The sequence below is a fragment of the Ictidomys tridecemlineatus genome, chromosome 6 (assembly GCF_052094955.1).
Source record: "Ictidomys tridecemlineatus isolate mIctTri1 chromosome 6, mIctTri1.hap1, whole genome shotgun sequence".
NCBI lineage: Eukaryota > Metazoa > Chordata > Mammalia > Rodentia > Sciuridae > Ictidomys > Ictidomys tridecemlineatus.
This window is the reverse complement of record NC_135482.1, coordinates 22,669,511-22,690,698: the sequence shown is the minus strand read 5'-3', so window position 1 is coordinate 22,690,698 and position 21,188 is coordinate 22,669,511. Positions and strand designations below refer to the sequence as shown.

General features: G+C 36.2%; 2 protein-coding genes across 5 annotated transcripts in view; one reads left to right on the top strand and one right to left on the bottom strand.

Annotated features, from left to right (window-relative positions):
• The window catches only part of Cdk17 (cyclin dependent kinase 17), a 100,585-nt gene extending 86,846 nt beyond the window's left edge, over window positions 1–13,739 (bottom strand). For 2 of the 4 annotated variants that reach the window (XM_078052965.1, XM_078052964.1), the window contains exon 1: window positions 13,604–13,736. The gene's annotated coding sequence lies outside the window, so the exon portion shown is untranslated. Of the gene's footprint in view, window positions 1–4,820; window positions 4,952–5,964; window positions 6,120–13,603 lie in introns of those variants that run through there. The other 2 variants (XM_078052961.1, XM_078052962.1) reach the window with 2 other exon arrangements.
• The window catches only part of LOC144378568 (uncharacterized), a 35,996-nt gene continuing 27,811 nt past the window's right edge, over window positions 13,004–21,188 (top strand). The window contains exon 1 of the mRNA XM_078052966.1: window positions 13,004–15,640. Coding sequence (XP_077909092.1) covers window positions 13,825–14,718 — 894 coding nt within the window. The 5' untranslated portion in view covers window positions 13,004–13,824 and the 3' untranslated portion in view covers window positions 14,719–15,640. The remainder of the gene's footprint in view (window positions 15,641–21,188) is intronic.

The following is a 21,188-nucleotide window of genomic DNA, read 5'->3' as shown; positions in this document are numbered from 1 at the left end:
TTTTAGAATTTTTTAGATTTATATAAAAATTGTAAATTGTATCAGATTCTTCTATTTCACACATCCAGTTTTTACTATTAAGATCTTACAATAGTATAGTACCCTTGTTATAATTAATGAACAAATACTAATGCATTATTATTTACTCAAGTCCATTCTTTATTTAGATTTCCTTAGTTTTTACCTAATATATTATTTCTGTTACCAGGCCTTATCCAGTTTACCACATTATATTGTAATAATCATGTTTTCTTAGGTTACTCTTGGCTGTAACAGTTTCTCTAGACTTCCCTGTTTTTGATGACCTTGACAGTTTTGAGGAGTAATATACAAATATTTTGTACAAAGCCCCTCAACTGGGATTTGTTTCATGTTTTGTTTTTTTTTTTTTTTTCCATGATTAGACTGGGGTTATGGTTTTGGGGAAGGAAGACCACAGAAGTAAAGTGTCACTCTCAACACATCATGCTATCAATATGATTTATCACTGTTAATGCTAACTTTGATCACATGATTGAGGTGACCATTTCTCCCAAGTCAAGTTATTCTTTTCCCAATTTTCCATACTGTACTATTTTGAAAGAAGTTACACAGTGTAGGGTATACCTCCTTGAGAACTGAATAGCTACATGAATCATTTGGAATTCTTCTGCACAAAAGATTCATTTACTCTTTCCCATTTATTTAGTTGACCATTTATTTTTATCAATATAAACTCATGAATAATATTTTATGCTTTGGTTATAATTCAACACTACTTCATTTTGTTGCACAAATTTTCCCAGTATTGGTCACTGGGAAATTCTTTTACTGAGCTATGTCCCTTCAACAAAGCCCACTCACTTTTCTTGTTTGGTATTCCTTATATTTCAGCATTATAATATGCTCCAGGTTTGCCTTTTATTTGTATCTTCTGCCCCAATCCTAAAACCAGCCATTTCTCCAAGGAAGACTTTTTATAGGAAAATGGCATTAGAAACTAAGATCTGGGTACTAGATATGCTCATTACTACTAAGTCATTGCTTCTAGGTCCTTTCAAGTTCACAGAGCAAGAAAATGACCCAGTGACCCTGGTTCTCAAAATCAAAACGATATATTCACTTGTACAAGTAGGAAAAAAAATATATATATATATCATTTGTTTCATATTCATTTGACACTGTAGAGGCAAAATATAGGAAACAACTAAAGTGTCCACATAGGATCAAGTGACTAGACTATGCTACATCCACATAATGAAATACTACACAGATCTTTAAAGATCAAAATCTTTGTCTAGTTATGGAAAGAGCTCCAAAATAAAATATACATTTGTTTATATTTGCAAAAAGAAACAGGAAAGATAAATAGGATACTAAAAGAAATGTTTACCTATAAAAGGTGTGGGAAGAAAACAAAGAGGAAGAGAACAAAGAGGAAACAAGACTTTTCTGTATCCCCCTATATACTGATTTACTGATTTAAAAATATTTTTTAAAAATTAGGTTGAATTTTTAAAAATAACTTAAAATGCCTACCAAAATAGTATTTGAACTCTTCAGATTCTTCTAAGGAAAGGGGAAAAAAATTCATTTCTGAAGAGTAAATACTATGAGACAAGGAAATCTGATTTAAGAGCTATTATGTACTGGAGCTGGGGTTGTGGCTCAGCGGTAAAGCGCTCGCCTAGTATGTGCGAGGTGCTGAGTTTGATCCTCTGTACCACATAAAAATAAAGGTATTGTGTCCAACTACAACTAAAAAATAAAAATAAAAAAAGAACTATTATGTACCAACAGAGTATTTCAAGTCAAACTCAGTTGAATTTAATGTACTAAGATGCACTACAGTTGCTAAAATGAGCCTATTCATAGAACCTGTACCTAACTTAGTAACTATTTAAATGGAGAGTGTTATATGATCTCATATTTAGCAGGGAGTTTAAGGAACTGCAAAATCATTTCTAAAGGTATAATTAATAGATGTATTCTTGATTATAAAATGTGCTGATATTTATAATTAAATAGAAGGGTTTATCATTTCTGCATTTTGTAAATCTACTATTTATATTTCTGATTTCCCCCAACAAAATGGGGAAACTGATTTCTAACATATAGAAACATGTCCTTATTGAGAGATAAAAATGGCAAAGGGTTTGCAAATTAAACACATTTTTCCAAGTGTTCCTAAGAGATGTTAAAAACAATTTTCATCTCTCTGAGGTGAACCAAACTAGAAAAAAGAGGGGGAGAGGTGGTAAGCTCTTCATGGGGAAGCAACCCTTTGAGGTTATTTCTGAAATGTTAACATATCACAAAAGGACATCCATTCAACTTTCAGAAGCAGCTCATTTGCAATTATGCACAAAACTTTCAAAAAAAAAGTTCATTATAGAAACATGATATTCTGCCTAAAAAATGTTCCATATGCAGCTCAATTCTATAGATTAAAAAACTCCTTAACTGGGATATCTCTTTCTTTGACCTCATTGCCTACCACTACTACCTACACAGGACCTTATTTCTTTACATGTACCACATGGAACTATTCATTAGATGGAAAATAACAAAAAATATTTTTAAAGAAATGCAAATCTTTTTTCATACCTCCCTTTTACAGCTTTTTAATTCTAGGAAGTGTTTCTCTACTCACAAAGCTTTAGCATTACCTCCTCTAAGAAATAGACCTAACATCTTCGGCAAAATGTCATTTTTTCCTTTCTTCATAACCACAAGTTCATCTTTGATGGTAGGACAAACTGATAAAATCTCTAATACACTACCTAATCTTTTACTGAGATGCTCTAATTGGTATAATCTGGACAATGGTTAAGAACAAATCTATTCCAATTCCTGATGCAACTCTTATAGACACACTGACATATCTAAGGTTCAAGTTTTATAGTAGAGAGGTAGTTTTGAAGAAACAATAAGAGGCAGAGCTGAAAGAGCCAACTGCAATTTTCCTCCCATAACCAATTTTTTATCTTAATTCTACATTTTTTTGCACGCCACTTATAAAAGTAGAATTTAAAAATATATAAGAATATCAAACTGTTGGGGGAAAAAACCTGAGTGTATCACCATATCAGATAATAATATATATTATAAAGCACCAATAATAAAAAACAACCTGAAAGGAGTATGTAAATAGGCAACTGAATAAAAAAATATGATTTTTAATAAAATTATACATAACTATTTGCTCTGAAATGAAGAAAATATCATTCAATAATTTTTTTAAAAAGAAGAAACTACAAAGATTCAAAGAATGTTAATAGTCTCCTTAGAAATTTGAAGTGAAAATACAAAGGTGGTGGAACCAATTAAAGAAATTCAAATACAAGTTATGGCATTCTTTCAACAAACCAATTATCAAAACCAAGTATTTTAAATATTGTAATACTAAAAATAGATGTGATATATTATTAGTGGTACTGGGACTAATGGCAATCCCAGAAAAAAGTTTATAGACTTTGATTTGAGAATGGCACTTCTGAGCATCTACTCTAAGGAAGTGAACATCAAAGTGGAGAGACAGGGAAGGAGGTGTCACATGCTCAAAATGTCACAGAATAATTTAAAATAGAAAAATATGAAAAATAATAATTTACATCAAACACTATAAAACAATTAAACCTTTTTGATGGACTGACAAAAAAAACCTAAAATGATAGCCATAAAAATTAATTGGGGGGGCTGGGGTTGTGGCTCAGCATGTTCGAGGCCCTGGGTTCTATCCTCAGCACTACATAAAAATAAATAAACAAAATAAGGGTATTGTGTTTAACTAAAAAAATAAAATAATTTAACAAAATAATTGTACTTTTTAAAAATTCTTACATTAAATCATAAAAATTATCTTAAACAAAAAGTACCTTTACAAAACTATTTATTAAAAAAAAGACAAGGAAATATCTGATGATAATGACTGCATCAGCGAATTTAGATTCTCTAATTTCTACATTGTTATATATTTTTAAAATAAATTTTAAAACATAATAATAGAGTCAGACAGAAAACAGTAAGATACTCAGAAGAAATAAACTAAAAGACTATGACAAAACCATTTACTAAAAGGATAAAAATAAATAAACAAATGGAACAGAAGACTTTTGTACATAAACTTTAAAAGATTCTCCCCCCCCAAAAAAACTGATAAAACTAGAAAGTTCAAAGTAGAATTAAAAAGGGAAGGAAATATAATATGTTAATATAGAATGAAGGAAAATTTAAGTCACTTTGCCTTCACTTTAGTTTATATGAGTGGATCTTTCCTTAACACTATGCTAAAACCTAAGAACAGCTTTTCTAAAACTCTAGAACCCATTAAGAATCACATAGAACATTAGAAACCCAAACCCAGAGACTGATTGAGTTGTTCTGTACTTGAAATTACACAGACAGACACACTTAGAGACACACACACATAAACAGACACACACACACATTTAAAATATTTAAATTTTTTTTGTTATTGCTGTTGTTTTTTTAATCACACTTTTGAAATTCAGGGCAGGGCCACTCACTGACTTAGAAGAACAAAATATCATAAATGATAATATAATGAATAATAAACATCCAGATTTTTTTAGACAACGAATAAAATGCAACATTAGTTTCTTCTTTTAAGTAAGTTTTATGACAAGTTATTCTACTTTAATTTTAAAAAACTTAAGTTATACATAAGAGTCATTAACAAAGAATGAATATTCTTTAGACTATTTAGATGTCAAACAATGGTAGAAGCACAGATCTAAACAAGGGAAATGGAACATGGGAAATGGTTAAGAGAAAAATTTTACTGGCCCTAAGAAACAGCTTATCATGAATGTACTTACTGAAAAAGTAAGGCTTCTTTATTCTTAATGGCCATTAGTTAAGAAACAACAATGAGGGAGTCAGGGGTATAGCTCAGTGGTAGAGTACTTGTCTAGAATACATAAGGCCCTGTGTTCAATCCCCAGCACCCCTAAAAAATAAAGAAAAGAAACAATAATGAATACTGTATATCCATTAGTAATACCAGTTCACTACAGGAGTGATTTCTCAAATTGGGTGGAGAGATATATTGGAAAATCCAGGAAGTATGAATAGTTTAAAAAGCCAAAGAGATGATTTTGATTCAACAGTCCCTGTGAATCACTAATTTAGACATTCATCAACCTGAAGGAATAGATTGGTTAAATAAATTTACTATATTATCAATAATTCTTCTCATTATATAAAGAATAACAAAAATAACTAACTGTGAGTGCTCACTAGGTGCAATACTTTGCAAATTGCTTTACATCCATTATTTCAAAATCCCAGAACACTATCAAACAGGTTTTCTGTTCTTTCCCAATCTGACCTTAAAGAGTTAACTATCTCATAATCCCATAATCATGTTACTGCTCAAGTAGTCTTTATGATATAAAAAATGAAAACATATTCTAGACTATATTAAATAGAAACTTGAGTTGTAGATTTTTTCCAAAAAAATGATACCTAACATAAATGTTTCAGTCATTTTATAGCTTCCTGGGGGGTGAAGGTGGAAATCAGAGAGAAAAGAAAGTTTAAATAATAAGAATATATACTGAAAAGGGAAAGGTCAGCAAAAACATATGCTGACTAATTTATTACAAAATAAAATGCTGACTCTACTCTTTCTGAAAAGATAAATGTGGGTAAATAATGATTTCAAAAATTTAACTATACATGGAAATCCTTCAACTTATTATATGGTCATAATACATGGAAAGTTATAAAACTTTCCATGTATTATGACCATATAATAAGTTGAAGGATTTTAAAAAGCACTAAATCTCATAAACTATGAAAATTCATTTTTAAAAGTCATATTTCAAATATATTGTTATGATTTATATATTAGGTGTCTCCCAAAAGCTCATTTGTGAGACAATGCAAGAAAGTTTAGAGGCAAAACTGGGCTAGGACAGCCTTAACCTAATTAATGCATTAATCGCTAATAGGGGTTACCTGGTAATAAGTAACTACAGGCAGTAAGGATATAACTGGAGGAGGTAGGTCACTGAGGGCAGGCCCTTGGGGTATATATTTGGTCCCTCTCTCTGCTTCCTGGTGTGATGTTCTGAGCTGCTTTCCTCTGCCACAATCTTCCACCATGATGTTCTGCCTCACCTCCAGCCTAGAACAAAGGAGTCAACCAGATATGGACTAAGACCTCTGAAACCATGATCCCCCAAGTAAAATTTTCCTCCTCTAATTGTTCTTGTGAGGTCTTTTGGTCAAAGAAATTAAAAAGCTGTCTAAAACACACTGTTACCAAGCCATAATCTCTGATTTCTAAAGTAAGTCTATTAATATACTACTAAAGCAAAAGTAAAATTTAAAACTCACTTTTTAAAGTCTTTAATTTTAAAAGTAAACCATAAAATAGTTTTGAACTAACTAGTAAGTCTATTGAAAAGCAAACTCCTAGTCAACTGTATACATAAACTATCAAGGTAGCAGAAATGACATTAAACGTACTACTCAATCCTCCGAGGACAATTCTGCACTTTACTTTAGTAAATGTATTTAAGTCTAGGACTGCAAAAATACCTGAATTTTATTAGAGATAAAATATTCTCCGTTAAATCAAATTTTACTATTGATATTTACCAATGCTTGACCTTTAAAAATTGACCTTTAAGGGGCTGAGGTTGTGGCTCAGTGGTAGAGTGCATGCCTAGCATGTGTGAGGCACTGGGTTTGATCCCCAGCATCACATAAAAATAAACAAACAAAATAAAGGTATTCTGTTCATCTACAACTAAAAATTTTAAAAAAGCATTTTCTTTACATTTAATAAAAATGTAATGCTATATATATTTCAATCTGTCTAAAAGACGATAATCTTTGAAGGCTATGTCACTTTCCTATTTTCACTAACAAGTTAGTACAGACCACAAGTCTCAATAATGGCAAATTACTGTCCAAATTGGCTTAAAAACTGCTTCTAGATTACTCTCAACCAATTATCATTAACACTGTATAGCTCCAATATTCAAAACCTTTGTTGACTTTTTTATTTTCTACTGTATCAAAATTTACTTTTGAGTCGGGTGCAATGGTGCACACCTGTAATCCCAGCAATTCTGGAAGCTGGAGGTAGGAAGATTGTGAGTGCAAAGCCAGTCTCAGCAACTTAGTGAGGCTCTTATTAACTCAGTACCCTGTCTCTAAATAAAATATAAAAAAAGGGCTGGGGATATGGCTCAAGGTTAAGCACCCCTAGGCTCAATCCCTGGTACTAATGAACAAAAGAAATAAAAATTTACTTTTGACTGCTTCTAGGCCATGACTACTCTGACTCTAATTTACTAATCAATAATGAAGCAATCAATGTTGCTTCTCCTAATCCCAGTATTAAACAATATATAATATGGGGAGAGTAGAGGAAAAAAAGAAAAGCAGTCCCTCTGGAGCACAATGTCAGTCAAAAGAGGGAGAGAGAGTCTTGAAAATGACATTTGACCTCAAAAATAAAAACTTCTCTCCAAGGAAATGTCACAGCATTGTAATTTCAACATATCAATCTCTTTGTCTTTGAATTACAGCACCTACCAGTGTCTAGTACACATTCCCATTCTCCTCTGATCTCTTTTTTTTAAGTACTAAAAAACACACATATTAACTATAGAAGACTATCTCAATTTAGAATAAGAACTTCCATGTTGTTAACTGGTAATTTCTCACAAATTTATTAATTTTTATCAACTTTTGTATTATTGAACATTAACACATAAAATAATGTCATCAATTAAAAATATAGCTGGATTAAATATATGACATGAGAAGACAAAGTTAATAACTAACCTAGAATAGAGGGAAATTTTTCCCATATTTTACAAACATAAAAACAAAATTTAAAAAATTCTTGAAAGTATTTAAATTATCTGTAAAAAGAAATAAGAATGTGTTATAAAATATAAGCAAAGCAATTTTTATATTAAATTAATATTTATGGCAACAAAAAAAAAGCAAGTTTCTTTTCACTCTTTCTCAGGTTAAAAAACCATCTTCAGGAAATAACATTTTCTGTTCTTTAAATGTGAGCACGATTCTCTCTCTCTCTCTCTCTCTCTCTCTCTAAAAAAAAAAACTAGAGATTGTCTAATCCAATCATGTTAAAAATAATTTTAAAAAAATGTGAGCACGAGATAAGATAATATATATATATATTAACAGTAGTAATTGCTATTTTTATGTCATAAGGATCAGTTTTCAATTGAAAAAGTCATGACAAGAAATGAATAATTTGGTCTCATTTCAATTTAATCATATATAGTCATATATGAATGAAAACGTGTTCAAAATATATGCCTTACTTACAATAAGCAATACCAATACTAAAAGCCAATGGGTACCTGTGCGTATAAAATTTATCTGCCTTTAGGAAAAATTTTCACCCACTAATGGAGCAACCTATATACCATATGCATCTGGATTGCTTTGGTGGCACATCCTCAAAATACTGTAAGCTAATTTTAACACATGTAAAATCAAAACAAATAAGTAAACACATAAGTAAAATTAAAAAGAAAACAAAGTAGAAATACTTCCATAACAATGCCACTTATTTTTTTGCTTTCCAACATTCATATTCAATTCATCTTATGCATAAAGAACTGATAAATTCATGATTTTAAATAAATATGCAAATATTTTAAATATCTTTTTAGCATCCAATTTGAATTCATTGAGTAATAAAACATGTTCTATGTTATTCATTTTATATGGCTCCATTTTAAGTAGTAAAAGTAACTTAATTAAGTTTAAATCCAATTTTGATTAGAGTTTCCAATTTACCACTGTTAATAAAGGACAAACATTAATACTGAACTAATTTTTCAGCATTCCATGCCAGGGGAAGCACTAAAGCATAATGGTCTGAATGCTAAAATGGAATCTCAGGATCACTGAAGTGGTAGGACCCTGGAGACAATTATTTAACCTATAGTCCTTATTTTACTCATCTGAAAACAGGTATAATACCTATATGATGGACTTTTTGTGAAGACTTAACAAAACAATATAGTACCTAGCAGAGGATGTCATTAATGTTAATTTCTTTCACAAAGTTTATGTTATGCACTGAATGTTTAAGTGACCCCCCAAATTTCTAAACCAAGATTCTAATCTCCCAGAGTGAGAGTTCCGGATGTGAACCTCTAGGAGGTAATTAGATTTAGATTAGGTCCTGCAGGTGCACATTCATAATGAGATTTGTGCCATTACAAGAGAAAGAGAAAAACAGCTCTCCCTCTCTATCATTCCTCCCCTTCACCTACAAGCACCAGAGGAAAGTCCAGGAGACCCATATTAGGAAGGCAGCCCTCTACAAAGCAGGAAGCAGGCCTCCACCAAAACTCTAAATTGGCACCCCCATATCAAACTTCTAGATTCCAAATCTGTGAGAAAATATGTTGTTTTTTAAGCCAACCCACTGTATGGTATCTTGTTATGGCAGCTTGAGTATACTAAGTTAGGTTATTTTAAAATGTATTTTTAAAAAGAGACTTTGGAAAGCAAGATAATTTTCATATCATCCCAATATGCTATGGATCTACAAATCTACCTTCTCAAATACAGTATCCACTACCATAAGTTACTGCAGAACACAATAACAACATTATTTGATTTACTGGTAGATGTCTATTGATTTTCCAAGTTGGCCAACAGGGAGAGAAAATAGGGTAGGAACAACAGAAAGCTACACTCAATACATTTTTCTGGCCCTTGGCAATTCTTCTTTCCAGGTCAATATTTCGCAGACATCAAAAGTAAACACCAACTAACTATACTGCAAGCAAAATAATGACAAAGAATCCACTAATGACAATAAGAATTCTTGAAAGTCAGTCTAGGGCTGGGGCTTTAACTCAGTGGCAGAGAACTTGCCTAGCATGCGCCAGGCACTGGGTTCAATCCTCAGCACCACATAAAAATAAGCAAATAAAATAAAGGCATTCTGTCCATCTACAATTACCAAAAAAAAAAAAAAAAAAAAATTTAAAGTCAGTCTAGGGGCTGAAGTTGTGTTCGCCTATAACTAAAAAATAAATATATATTTTTTGAAGTCAGTCTAATCCCTTCTTCCTCTCCACTAGTTCAAAGAAAATGGCAACATTACAGGTTGAATGCTAGTGAACTGTACCAAGTTTTCTGGTGTAACCAGTTTTTTACTTCATGAATGCTATCTAAAGCACATTTTAAATGCCATAAATTGTTGCTTATGTTCAGCATTTAAAATGCAAAATGCCACCATTATTTTATAAAATGGATTCTAAATAACTATTTCCTATTTAAAAGGTTAAGCTGAAATTACTTAAAATTCAAAAGAACCTAAAATTATTCTTATTTTCCTTGTAGAAAAGGAGTGAAGGAGTGAGAATTTATGAAGTAGATGATTAAAAAATAAATAAATAAATAAACCCAAGTTGGTTTTAACATGTAACAGCTTTTTTCCCCAATGAAGCAACAATTTCATTAAGTAATTATCACACTGAAAGTATAAAAGCTATGTAGAAGAATGCCAGGACATGATGCTATAATTTTATAAAGACTAGGAAATAACAATAAATATTTAAAATATAACATCTTATAAATATTCAGCATTAATAGATAATAACAAAATGGGCAAAATATAGTGTGCACAGATAACTTTTCCAATATTAAGGGACATCATTGTCTTCACTTTTGAATAACTTCCTCAGTTGCCATTATAACTTCTACTGTTCACAATAAAATATTTGTGCTGTTTTTTCAGTTAGCACTACCTTCATCAATGAAGAGAATGAAGGCAGATATTATTACTGAAAAACACAAGCCTTGACAGAGCAAAACCAATGATTTTATACTAGTTCTTGCCACCAAAATTCTAGGATGAAACCAGTATCTGAAAATTAAATGTACCAACAGACATATATAAAAATCTGCTTAGTCAATACAGCTATACTGTGCTACAAAGTAAAAGAATTTATATTTTCTATATTTTATGAAACTATGACTTATGAGAAAGAGATCACGTATATAGAGGTATCACAGACATTGAATCAATTCTTCTAAGTTCATCTTTCCTTACTATGTATCTTTTTTCTTTTGACTTTCTGGTAAACAGAACACATATGACAGTCTACATTATTTTAAATAGCCAACACTGAAAGTTACTTTGTTTGGCCTTAACCAAGGATGAGAATAAATTATACACTTATAAAAGCTTATTTTAGTCATAGGCAAATTAAGATATTAACAATGCTTTAATTTTACATTTACTTTTTTTCTAATTATAAAAGTAATGTGAAAATTTATAAAAATACAGAGGAAAAAAAATGAATTGCCAATAACTTCTACCATCCAGAAACTTTCCTTGTCTTTTTGGCATATTTCCTTCCAGTGATGTAAATTTTGATTATCTAACCAAGCCCTAATAAACATGAAGTAAAAAAAGAAAAAAATTAATGGACCCTTATTATGGCCTTTCACTATATTATTTAAAAAACATATCATTCATGATTATGAATATAAGTGGTTAATTTCACAAATGTCTCTAAAACAGACCGAGTAGAGTGTGTAGGAAGTCCCACAATTCAGAGACCCAGGACCCTAAACTAAAATCTCTTAATTTTTATAGTGTCAATACTTTAATGGAAGTAAGCAACAAGATCTGACTCTTCTTACAGTGATACCAACATTAATGTTCCTATATTAAACAGGCTTTACTTCAACAATCTTCCCATTCATATGTCAATAACATTTTTATTTTCATTATTAAATAATCAAGTAATGAATTATACTTGCCTAATAATTTTAAAGCAACTTAAACTCAAAGACTTATTTTTTTGAAGCACATCATTCAAACTTAGTGTTTCTGGCCTATAAGATGCTTTGCCAGGTAAAAGGATAACACCTATTATATTCCCAAATTCTCTCTCATGATGTTAAAAATTAAAAATAGAATATATCTTAAATATAGACACATTTCTTTTGTTGCAACCCATTTCTGATGCAAGCATGCAGATGCTGGAATTAAAAAGACTGAAAAAAGACTTCATTAACAAAGCAACATCCCAACCTTAAGTCAACTCAACAGACTCAAAACAAAACAAAACCAATGATATTACTAATAGCACTTCTCTTTAATTTTCAGCCTTATTTCTAGCTTCAAAGGAGATTTTGGTTCAACTCAAGAGATCAGAAATCTTAAAATCCCATTCATTTTCTTCTGTCCAATGTGTTAACAAAGTCGGTCTAAAACACAGTAACTCGTATTTATTACTTTCATCTTGTTACACTAACCCTTTTTTATAAAGAAATCCTTCAACAAAGACCCCCCCCCAAAAAAAATAAAATAAATAGATAAAGTTTGAGGAAAGAATTGTCCATCTTTAAGTCAAGCATTTCCTGATAAGTGACAGAAGGTCCGGCTGACTACAATTTGCTGAACCTAGAAATGGCCAAGACTCAAAACAAAATCTGGTACTTCTGTGTCTACAAAATTAATTTGGCTAAGAGGCAATAAAACATAATCAACGAGGTGTCTTCGGTGGACACATTAACATAAAAGAGAGGCGCCACGTATTTCAACTAAATGGGGTTTTTTTGCCATTTTTACAGAAGAAAAGCTAATTGTTAATGGCCATGTGACATTCTGGGTCCCAGAAAGGAAAGGGTGGGAGGAAGAGAGGAGTTCAAGGCAGTTCAGGGTCAGAACAAGCTCAGGCATCCTGTCATTAGCAAACGTTCCTCAAGCTGAAGGCAAAATACTGCTTACCCAAAAAAGGAGTGGGTGAAAAGTGGGGGGGAGGAGAGAGGGAAACCACACGAGAGTCAATGTGGCAGTGTGGGGGTGATGAGAGGGAGAGAAACCTGGAGCTATCCAGCTGAGTTGGGGAGCAAAAGAATCCGGCACAAAAACGCCGAGAAAAACGACAGAGACGAGACAACACTCGGCACCCCTCCACTGGTTCTTTGGGTTGCCCGCATTCCCTCCACCTCCGCTCTTGACCAACACTCAGGGGTGTGACCCGTCAGCAGGAGGCTGCCCAGATCTTTGTCTCGGCCGGCTCCCCACGCGAGGGCTCCTCCTCCCCCTCTTCCGCGCTCCCACCCGCGCACAGCCTCGTCTCCAAGGAGCTGGAAGCGCCGCGGCCACCGCCTCCTCGCCCACCTCCTGTGGACCCGCGCCCCTTCCTTCCCCGCCCGGGGGCGGCGGGGCAGCGCCACCCGCGCTTCCAGCTCCACCCCCGCCGAGGGGACCTTTGTGTCTCAGAGGACTTTCCGCCTCTTCCCCTCCTCCGCCTCGCGGGGACACCGGCCTCCCCTGGAGACCCAAGCCACAGCAAGCACCGGAGGCGGCGGCCAGAGGCGCCTCCCGGGAAGGAGCCGGACAGACACTCACCCACACCCACACCCTTCCCCACCCCCCGGAAATGCTCGGGCGACCCGGGGACCGTGCCCGACCCGACGGGTGACAGGCACGCGCGAGCCCCCTGCACCGCGCCGCCGCCCTCAACTTCCCGGCCGGGCCAGAGCCCCCCTCGTCCCCGCCCGCCCCTCCTTCCCACGCACCCTCTAGGCCCCGGGGCAGCCGGGGGCAGCGCCGCCAACTCACCAGCAAGTGCGGGACCGCGTCCCGGGGCGAGGCGCGAAGGGAAAGCGGCTCCGCCGACGCCCGCGGCGACCGGATGCAGGTCCGGGTCCCAGCGGTCGGCAGCCCCGAGGCGCCTCCGCGGCGCAGGCCTCCGCCGCCGCCGCCTTCCGGCTCTGGCAGAGAGAACGGAGCTCCGAGAGGGCCCGCAGCTGCTTCACGCGTCGCCAAGCCCCCCGGTCAACATGGCTCCCCCGCCGCCGAACCGCGCGGCCGGCCCACTAATCCCCGCCGAGAAGCCGCGGCGGGAGCGGAGCGAGCGGGAGGCGAGACGCCTGGCTGAGGCTGCCCGGCCGGGCGCGGGCTCCTTCTTCTCCTCGGCTGTGGGGCTGGACGGCGGGGAGCTGAAGAGAACGCGGGCGGCCGCTTTCGCTCGCTGCGTGTGCGTCGCTTTCTCACTCGGCGGCTGCGGATTGACGCCTCCGCCTGTTCCCCGGAGGAGAGCGAGCGAGCGAGAAAAAAGACTTTTATTGAAACGATCCAACCAGCGGCGGCGGCGGAGAAAGGCGACCGGCCGCGGGAGCTTCCCCCACCCCCGCCAGGGCTGCTCGCCGGGGGCAGCGCGACCCCTGCCGGCGGCAGCGGTGGGGGCGGGGCGGGGCGGTGAGCCGTGGGCGGGGCCTGCGGGGCGGGGTACCCCAGAAACCCGCGCCCCGAGCCCAGGGCCTCATTTTTCCCCCCTCGTTTCTGGAAACAGGCAGGGGCGCGAGGAGACCCTTCGCGGGCGAGAAGGCCAGGCAGTGCCCGCCACAGCAACTGCGGAAGAAATTCTCCCAGTAATTCAGCTCCTTCATCTTTCCGCCATCCCCAAACAAAACCAAAAACTCTTTGCTTCAATTATCCAAGTAATTACTGTGCAAAGGATCAGTGCCACTGTTCTCTACTGGCTTTCTAGAGTTAATGTCACGGGACCCACACTGAAGCCTGTTGACCGCTGCAACTTTTCTCCTGCGTTGGGTGTGAGTGGGTACTGCGGCGACTGTCATTCACCTATCCATGCTGTTGAAGCATCTACTGACATGTTACAATGTTTTTATATATTATATTCTTGGAAATATGCTAAGTCGCCAAAGGACTGAGGATCTAGCCTAGCCGGCATGAAAGACAATCAACAATTGCAATGAAAGCCTGAGAGTTGAGAGAGGGGAAATACTAGGTGCTGTGAGAACTTAAGGACTACTGTTGCAGTTAGGTTTTGTTTTCCAGGGGGAGGCGGGCTGCAAGAGGTTGGCCCAGTTTCTGTAAATGTTTTTTACTTTCTTCTTTCCCAGAGGCTAGAAGCTAGTTTAGGAATGAACACCAGAGTGAAAGTGAAGACAAACTAAAGTAATACTGAGCCAGTTTTTTCCACAAATAAGGATAAAAGCATAAAGTAAAAACAAACCCCTAGAGGGGGATAATGAGAATATCGAAAGAAGAGAATAGGGACCGGATGTAGACAACCTAAACAAGGAAAAACAAAAAAAACACTTAACCACATAAAAGGCCTGTGAAGTCAGATAGAATTTTTTTTTTCATTTTAACACCTGGAAGAACACAATATCATTTTTAATGCAATTTCAGATCACATATCTTAGGGACTTCTGACAGTTTTCTTCTTAGATTCCACCTGCTGACTTCTTTCACATATTTTACTGGGCAACAATCATGCATGTCAATCAGACTTCTCTGCTAAAAATTACCAGGACACAAAGTAGCCACAATTGTGTTCCACACATATTTAACACTTGTGCACCATATAAGAATGCAAATATGTATAACAAGATTTCCTTTAGAACAAGTATGCCTTTTTGTTTTTTTAATTAGTTAATTTATTTAGCTTTTTGTTTGTTCCCAGGATTGAACTCAGGGCCCTTAACCACTGAGCCACATCCCCAGGCCTTTTTTATAATTTATTTTGAGACAGGGTCTGCTAGATTGCTCAGGGCCTTGCCAAGTTGCTGAGGTTGGCTGTGAACCTGGGATCCTCCTGCCTCAGTTTCCAAGCCACAGCGATTACAGGTAAGCACTGTTTCAAAAAGCACGGTTAATGATGCTTTTAAGGTTTGTACAGGTACAAAAACTTGACAATGTAGCAAAGAAGTAGCAGAGTTCTTTTTAAGTTAGGAAGAAAAAAATGATATGGATACAAGAGTTGCTTTTCCAAGTGATTTTACATGTTGCCATTCAAAAAATAACTATGCTTTGTGGGGCAGGGTTGGGAGGGGGTCTCTTAGTAAATATTCAAAATCACCACAGAGGAGAGTCTACAAAATCGCATCCTAAGTTTCAACATCAGTAATTGCCCTTCATATCGTTCAATTGGAATGATTAGAAGTAAAAAGATGTTTCAAATGGCCTCATCCAAAGCTGCTAATCTCCTCTTCCTACAATGCACTATAATAAAGATTTGATTATTAGGACCTAGATGATTGTTTTATTGATCTATTTTTTCTTTTAACCAAAAAAAAATTTTTTTTCTTTTACTAACAATATTATGTAACCAGGCACTATACTAGCTGTTGAAGACTTACAAGTGAAACTATAGATAAAGTATGGCCTTTAGGTATTCTAGTGGTAGAAACAAGCAGTAAGCATGTATATTAAGGAATTTATAAAATCATTTATAATTTTGAGAGGTGTTATGAAAAAAATGAAACAAATGGGGGGAGAAGGGAGACAGTTTAGCAGGGATATTTTAGGTGTTAAGGTTAGGAAAGGCTAAAACCTTGGATGCTTTCTTTGTATTATTCAGCCAATTATTTGTTCAAGAAAAGGTCAAAGGACAATCAAAACAATGGATGAGGACATTTACATATGGATTTTTCTTAATTCATTTTAAATTTACTCATATTCAACATGTTAGTTGACCTCCCTAGGTTATATAATATAGGGTTTTTTTTAATAATTTAATATCATTAAATTATTAGAGTATTTCCTAAACTGTGGTTAATACATACTCCTTAGTACTTAGCGGAGGAGAACCGTTTAGGAAGAATTCCAAGTTCAGATCCATCTTGGAAATGCCATATACATCATCTCCCTTCTGGAAAGTCATAATGCTCTGAGAAGTTCTTAGATAAAAATAATTTTCTTTTCAGTGGAACCAGTGTATCCCAAAATGTTTTTCCTGTAGAGTAACAGTATTGTAGGACATATGTTGAAAATACTAGAAAGAGAATTTGAAGGTCATTGAACTTCGGACAGATAGAGTAAATGGGGATGAATACACAAAGTCTGTTGTGATTCACACTTTGAGTGTCACATTGCCTAGGAAACAAATGTGAAACATACCCAGATGAGATATGAAAAAAAAACATGGGTTTTCAGTTCCTGTACCTGAGTGGTTCTCAAACTGTGGATCCTGAGCCAGTAACAGCAATTTCACCAGGGAATTCTTAGAAACGCTAATTCTCAGGTCCTACTCCAGAACAACTAAATCAGAAACTCTGAGAATGGGTGTAGCAACCTCTGTTTTACCAAGTCCTCCAGGATTCTCCTACACAATAAAGTTTGAGAATCTCTGCTCTATAGAACATCAACATAATTTTTTCTATTTACAAAACAATTTTCTACATGTCTGAATTTTGGGACCATCTTTAATCAAGCTAAGGGCAGCAATCAGCTCTTACTCCCTAGTATGACTTGAGCAAAATAATTTTACATTTGGTGAAAATGAAACTATAGGTGAGAAAAGACTATTGTTGATGGCTTCTGTTTAAACTAATTTGAAAACAAAACTCTATTTAAAAAAAATATTTCCTACTATCTGAACACCTGCAAAACAGCTGTGTACCCTTGCATAATGACAAAAGAATAGATTACCCCTAAACGTTTAACTGTAGAGACTTTACCAACCCAGATTTACTTTACATCATTATCAGAACAGCTCCACAGACTTACAAGTTACAAATTTGGAGAGAGAAATTTCTTCCATGTTTACATGTAAATTTCCAAATTTGGAGCACTGTCTAACTTTAGAGGATTAATAACACGAGAGACACTTGATCCAGGCCACAGAGCATTACATAAGGCTTTCAGGACAGTGATGTCATATATCTTTACAACGAAAATGAATCCAGGAACCAAACTCAGTGTAGGCAGTTAAAGAAGACATAATTTTCAAACATCTTGTTTGAAAACAAAATTGATCTCTGGTTGCTAACAAAATGCTAGGGGAGTGTTGGTCTTCAGACTTCCACGAAGTCTCCATATAAGGCTGCATTAAGTCTTAATGGAAGGATTAGGGTTTTGGTTGTTTGGGGGTTTTGGAGAGTCCTCTGTGTGTGTGTGTGTGTGTGTGTGTGTGTGTGTGTGTGTTTTAATCCTTTCATCTTTGACTTCTTTCCTTCCTTCCCCCTTCCTTTCTTCCTTCCTTCCTGCCTGCCTTTCTGCTCTTAACTAGATCAACGTTATATCTGCTCAGAAAAAACAGAGGTGGGCTTGTAACAAAATAAACTATACTTAAAAGTTATTTTGAACTTCTTAAAAAAATGAAGGTCCTCATGAAACCAGCTTTAAGACATAACAAATTCCCCCCTTTTTAAAAGAAAATGTTGTTGAGCCACATGTAGTGGCACACACCTATAATCCCAGAAATTCAGGAGGCTGAGGCAGGAGGATGACAGGTTTGAGGCCAGCCTGGACAGTTTAGTGAGACCCTGTCTCAAAAAAAAAAAAAAAAAATTAAAAGGGCTAAGGATGTAGGTCAGTGGTAGAGTGCCCCTGGGTTCAATCCTCAGTACTAGAGAACAAAAGAAAAAGAAAACATTGTTGAAAACTGAAAGCTAGGGCAATATAGGTTTTCCTGTTACATGTGTTAAGGAAGACATGGCAATTGGTCATTTTGGTGATCTTGTCTTCATTCTTTTAAAGAATGAAAGGGAGCGTGTATCAGTAGCCTATGGTTTGTCATCCCTAAATTTTTTTCAGTGGTTTGCTTTTAGGTCAGCTAATTAGACAGATTTGTAGTCTTTTAATCTTTCATTATTAATCAGAAGAACAAGTTTTTAGTAAACTAACTTTGCCTTGCCCAAGCCAATGTTGACACCTAGGAATATTTTAGAATTAATGTGACTTATGATGAGGAGACAAGAGCAAATATTGGTCATTTAGACATTGAAATGGAAAAATAAAAAAGAGAAAAAGGGGAAAGAAGAAAGAAAGTCAAGAAGAGAGTTAAGCCTTATACATATAATTTTATTTCAGTAGTAAGGAAGCTGCAAATATTAATAGTTTTATAGTTAATGTAATAGAAAGTACAGAAACACATGAAGCTAAGTGGGTGAGAGTTCTAGCCCTGAAGCAATGTTACACAGTAGGTGGACTTTGTGATCAATTGGATTGGATAGAAATTCTAGCTTTGCTACTGTGACATGTTGGTAGGTTACTTAACTAAGAGTTTCTCCATATATAAACTTGGTATAATAACATATCTTCCAGGTTGTAAGGATTAAGTGAAATAGTAAATGTAATGCACTGTATTGCAACTTTGTCTGGTGTAAGGGACATGATCAGCAAAACAAATAACACATACTGAAAGGGGATTTTGTTGTTTATATAACTTAAAAGCCCAGGCTTCAGTAACATCCCTGCCAAACAGCCCACATGATGTCATCAGAACCTGGCTTCTCTCCTTTTGATTTGGCCTTTAATGGCCCTTGATCATCCACCCACTAGGTCAACATATGACTACAATATTTGTGGCTCTGTACTTCCAGATATCAGTCCCAAAGAAAAGAGAAAGCAATTTCTCCAGTAACCCAAATATTGGTTCTAATTAGCTCATAGTCCTTCCAATGGTTAGTTAAATATCCCCTAAAGCCTTTTGTGTTAAAGGCTTGGTTGTCAATCTGGTATGGTACTGGGAGGTAGGAATCTTTAAGAGATGGAGGGGCTGGGAATGTGGCTCAGGCAGTGGCGCGCTCATTTGATCGATCCCCAGCACCACATGCCAACGGGGATGTTGTGTCCGCGGAGACTAAGAAATAAATATTAGAGAATTTCTTTCTCTCTCTCTCTCTCTCTCTCTCTCTCTCTCTCTCTCTCTCTCTCTCTCTCTCTCTCTTCTTCCCCCCCCTCACTCTCTCTAAAAAAAAAAAAAGAGATGGAGCCTGAGAAGGAAGGTAGGTCATTGTAAGCATGCCCTTGAAGAGGTTATTCCTCTCTCTTTTTGCTTCTTAGCTTCCCTGAGGTTAACAGGCCTCCTTTGCTATGTGTTTCCCCCATGATGTACGGGCCCAGAACAGGAGGACTAAGTGAGTGTGGTCTAAAGCCTCTGAAACTGTGAGTCAAAATAAACCTTTCTTATTTTTAAATCTATTAGGTCAGGTATTTTGTCACAGCAATTTGAAAAACTGACTAAAACAATTCCTAATCCAAGAGAAGGAAGGTCCATTTGAAATTCCAAAGAAGGACTCTGATTGCCCCACCTAGGTCATGTGTTTACCTACTTCAGGAGGGTTGCACCAGACCAGGTGGAATGGGGAAGATGCAAATATCAAAAGGACAGGAGGGTGCTATTAACAGAGGTAAAAAGGAAGAAATGCAGAGCAGTCAAAAACTACAGTGTCCTCTACCCCTGGGTAGATAAAGGGTACAATCAGAAATTGTAAATTAAAATAATTGTGATAAAGAGAACAGGACAAACTACAAAGATGGACCAGTGAAGGGGTAAATAGAAAACCAAGTAATTTGTGATACTACTAGTAATAAAAAGAATTGAATTACTGATATATGCAATGACATGGATGAATACCAAAATAATTATGCTAAGTGAAAGAAGTCAGACCAAAACCAGAATATATATGGTTGCAGTTTTGTAAAATTATAGGAAATGCAAACTACTCTGTAGTGACGAAGACCATTTATCAGTAGTTGCCTGGATCTGGGGGATGGAAGAATTACAAAGGAGCATGAGGATACTCATGAGGGTTGATAAGTGTCTATATTGTGATGGATTCATGGGTGTACACCCAACATGAAACCTATCAAACTGAACACTGTAAACGTGTTCAGTTTATTTTATGTAATCATATCTAAATATTGCTTTAAAAAGAGAGAGAAAGTGATCCAAAATACTGTTCTATAAAATGGCATTTGAAAGGATCATCAGACCTGACTGTATAAGCCTGAGTTTTCCAACAGTGTTGAAAATGCAGGTTTTCTCTAATTATATCTATATAGAAGCCATACTACTTAATCCATAATTTCTAGCCTCGGGATTAATGAAGAGGTTAATATGAGCTGAAAATAAAATTGTGTTTTTATTGACCTATTTCTCTCCATGAGGCAGACGAGCGTACGCAGCAGTGGGCAATTGTATGTGAGGCACACATGAACCCTACTTGACCCTGTGTAAGACATTGACCTGGTAAATCCAGGATATCCTATTAAAACAGATTACAGTATGCAATAAATGCCAGTTCCCTTCTCCCTTTACCTCCTCTATGTGGAAATAAAGTTCAAAATCTTGTTCATCTTATATATTTATGTAACAAATATTTTCACTTTTTATACTTCTGAGCTGAAATGTAGAACACATGTACAATTAATAGAGCTTTTCTTCTAG